The sequence below is a fragment of the Octodon degus genome, unplaced genomic scaffold (assembly GCF_000260255.1).
Source record: "Octodon degus isolate 3935 unplaced genomic scaffold, OctDeg1.0 scaffold00051, whole genome shotgun sequence".
NCBI classification, from domain to species: domain Eukaryota; kingdom Metazoa; phylum Chordata; class Mammalia; order Rodentia; family Octodontidae; genus Octodon; species Octodon degus.
In genome coordinates this window covers 10,225,851-10,229,855 of record NW_004524627.1, presented here as the reverse complement: position 1 = coordinate 10,229,855, position 4,005 = coordinate 10,225,851, and the positions used below count along the sequence as shown (strand labels likewise).

The 4,005-nt window shown below is 31.9% G+C and overlaps 1 protein-coding gene across 1 annotated transcript in view; it reads right to left on the bottom strand.

Annotated features, from left to right (window-relative positions):
• Nucleotides 1-4,005, bottom strand: part of Rb1 (RB transcriptional corepressor 1) — a 205,735-nt gene that overhangs the window by 81,794 nt on the left and 119,936 nt on the right. The window contains exons 12-16 of the mRNA XM_004633088.3: nucleotides 3,714-3,830; nucleotides 2,506-2,562; nucleotides 2,389-2,420; nucleotides 2,208-2,284; nucleotides 1,040-1,236 (exon numbers count right to left, since the gene is read on the bottom strand). Coding sequence (XP_004633145.1) covers nucleotides 1,040-1,236; nucleotides 2,208-2,284; nucleotides 2,389-2,420; nucleotides 2,506-2,562; nucleotides 3,714-3,830 — 480 coding nt within the window. The remainder of the gene's footprint in view (nucleotides 1-1,039; nucleotides 1,237-2,207; nucleotides 2,285-2,388; nucleotides 2,421-2,505; nucleotides 2,563-3,713; nucleotides 3,831-4,005) is intronic.

Below are 4,005 nucleotides of genomic sequence, written 5' to 3'. Positions count from 1 at the left end.
TTTTTTTTTCCTGAACCAGGGATTGAACTCAGGCCCTTGTGCTTACCAGGCAAGCACTTATTCTACTGAGCCATCTCCCCAGCCCAAGTGTATACTTTTGTGCTATCTTTAATGATGGGATACAATGAATCCTAATAAACTGAACAAGAAAAAGGACCCTTAAATTATCTAAATGTTGCCAAGTTAATGCAGCTAAGTTGACTAAGACCACTCAAATGATTATAATTTAGAAGTAACTTTCTATTACTTGTGAAAGAAGTAAATCTAATAATTTACTTCTTTAATCTAATAAATGGTTACTATATAATTTTTTACATAATATTTGGTTTGGGGTATCTGTTACTTTGGCACTATTCTTGCTTACCTCTTATTATTTTTGCCAGTGTACTATACTTCAGCCTTATTGACAGACAGCAGATTTAAAAAGTCATAAAAACTAAATAAAATAAATGATCTAAATAGTGCAATCTCAGAATTTTCAGGGCCAGCCAAATAGCTCAGCAGATGGGGCCAGGGGTTCGATCTCCGGGCCTGCCGTACGGGCCCCACCCCTGGGGCATTCTGAGGTGGCAATTGAGACTGGGCATGGTGGTGCGCGCCTGTAACCCCAGCTTTTGGGAGGCTGTAAACAGGCAGATCACTATGAGTCCGGTCTAATAGTGAGACCCTGAACACCCTGTAAAAGGCTCTTCCGTAAAATACAAAAAAAATTCAATTTGTTGAAATTTAAGTATAGACACTTAAATTCATAGTTAACATTTACACTTCAAATAAATTAAATACTTTAAATAGTTGGATTTTATTTTAAGGTGCCATGTTTTCTTATATATACCTAAGTAAATCACTATATTAGGTGGCCTAGGGAACTCAAAACTATTTTATATTCCACTTGTTTCTTGGGCTTGAATAATGTTATGTACTAATAACATCATTCATTAAATTTTATATTTACTCTTAAGGTAGAAGCTAAAATATATTTCCAACAGATAATTTATTAGACATATGCATATAAATATCTTTATTTTAGCTAGTTACTTACTGAGAGCCATGCAAGGGATTCCATGATTCGATGTTCACATCTTTCTAAATGTTTTATCATTTCTCTTGTCAAGTTGGCTTCTGCTTTGATAAAACTCTCAATCACTTTGTAAAAATCAAAGGCTTTTAAATTAAGTACATTCAGAATCCAAGGGAAGGATAAATCTGTTCCAGAATCAAGATTCTGAGATGTACTTCCTAAAAATGAAAGAAAAATGTATAGATGTAAAATGTTAAGACTTAAACTAAGTATTTATATTTGGAAGGTCTTAAAAACCATGGAAAGGTTAAACTTTTTTATTTAGAGCAGAATTTTTTATTCTGGAGTCTATAGACTCCCACAGGCTAGGCTTCTAAATTTCGCTCTATGTGTACCTAGGCTTTTCTGAGAAGAAAAATTTGAAAGGTTTAAATATACTAAACTTACATTAGGGGCAGGTTTATATCTCATCAGCAGTTTCTTACCATATCCATTTTAACACTCATTAAGGCTAAAATATATGAAGATTTTGCTAATTTCATTAATAACAAAAGGGTTCCTCTATAAAATGTGCAGATTTGGGTTATTAATGAAGATTCAGTTTTTTATGTGTGTTTACTAATTAAAGTTCCTCTTTTGTTATGTATTTGTATCCTTACACACATGTTCTTCCATAAGCAAAACTTTTAAAAAACATTTGTAACATACTTGAAATTATATTTTAAATACTTTAAAAATTAGGTAAAATAATATATACTTGAATTATATTTTTAAAAACACTTACTGTCCTTTCTTCTCTCTAGAATTAAATTACTAAATTTTCATAGTTGGCTTGACAAGCATTAAAGTTTGGATAATTCCAGCTCTAACCTTTGGTCTCATGGCCATGAAGGTGCCAACTAGCTATTCTTTAATACTAGTTTGCAATTAATAATCTTATAGGTCTTTGAAGGGATTTCCTAGATTCAGCAAGTTCAGAATAGGAGTCTGATAAAATACCATCCTTAAAGTAACCTGAAATGATTCAGATATAAAGCTACTCAAATTGTTCATGGCTATCAGTCAGACTGTTCAGAATATTTGACCTAAAATATACCTTTATTCTCCTTAAAACTTCCTTCCAAAATCACAGTATGACTAGGTTTCTTTAAATTAAACTAAAATGTTTATTTACAAAAATTTAACTTACTGCTGTATGTAGCCATTACAACTTCAAGAGCACAGGCCAATAAAGACATATGAAAGATGTTGTCATTCAGGAGTTTGCTAAAGGAAAACAAAAAAAAAAAAAAAAAAAAAAAAAAAAGAATTGTTTTAAATATTTACTTTTATATTAAAAATAGAAATATTTTACTAAAAGTGAGCATTACCTAAAATTTTGAATGGATAGTCGTTCTTCTTCCTAAAACAGATAAGTATAAGAATTTAAATGAAATCTTGGGTGTTCCATAATTGAATATTTTTCTATTGTATTCTTTTTAACTTACCGATTTAAGCATGGATTCCATCACTCGGTAATACAATCGGACTCCAAGTTTGTATCGCTACAAAGAAACATAAGAGCTTGCTATTTTAGAATATCATGATAATTATTAATTTATGGTAAATTTTTTTCTTGAAATACACTTCTTCATACCCTGATTAAGAATATGGCTACTAAAAAACGCAAAAAGGTAGCTTGTCTAAAACAAGACCTAGGTACAAAGAAACAGCTAACATCACCAGTAAATGAACAGGAGGGTGGGGCAGCTGCTGGGTTTTCCTTCAGGCTGGGTCACGCAGGGTGGGTCATGCACCAAGTACCACTTTCAGCATTTTAAATATTTACGATTAGGACAACAGTCTCTGCCTACAAAACTCAGGACAAATGGCACATGCAAAACTCATAGAAAACCGACCTTATTAGCAAAATGTTTTAACCAAATAAGCAGTTTCTATTAATTGAAAGAATAACCAAATTTCTGAGTTACATACACATGTATGCACAAACCATATTCCTTCGTTCCAAGTTAAGAGCACACATGTCAAATGCAAACAAAAAGAACTTTCAAGCACACTTGCCCAAAACACTGATGGCATCAAAATATAACCTCACTGAATGGAATAAATGTATACAGAGAATTACAACTTGAAAACTTATTTTTACCTACTCCCTTCATTAAATGCCACGTAACGAAGGAGACCAAATGTAGGATCTCAATTCCAAAGTTAAACTACATATTCAACACCATATAGATAATAAATAGCAGAACCAGACATAAACCCAGACTGCAAGCCCAGAGCACATATTCTTATCCAGTGCACTGACTTTTTTTTTTACACTGCTTGCAATAACATCACTGACAAATGGCATAAAAATGGCATAAAACACTGGAATACAGCAAATATATATATAATTTCATTCAGAAATGTGTACACAAATATTCATAGGTAGAAGTCAAAGTATATAAAAATTAAATAATTTTAATTTCTTTTACTTGCAATTTCTAAAGTTTCCACAATTGGCATGTGCACTTCTGTTTTTTAAGTGGGAAGTTATTTCTTATAACTAACAGCATACACAAGCAGTTCGCATATACTACATGCCAATATTTTATACTAGTAGACGTATACTATTAAAGCATTTGCAGTCTGCACAGACAGCCTTTAGAGTCATTACTATATAGTGGCACTAATAAAAATGAGCTCAAATTACCTGGGATCCAATTTCAATACACCCTTGTCCCACAGCTTTAGCAAATTTCTCTCTGAAGATGTGTCCAATATCCTTCACTCTTTTCAGGATATTTTCTTTTGGATTCACTGTACAATTCTATAAGAAATATAAGCAGAAATCAATAAAGGATACTGCTTAATCAGAATTGAAATTTTCATTGCATAATATTGTTTCAATTACTTATACAGATGTTAGAACAATTCCACAATATCAAAGTAAACACAATTACAGAAAATAAATGGACAGATGTTAGTGATCAAAAACACTGGAA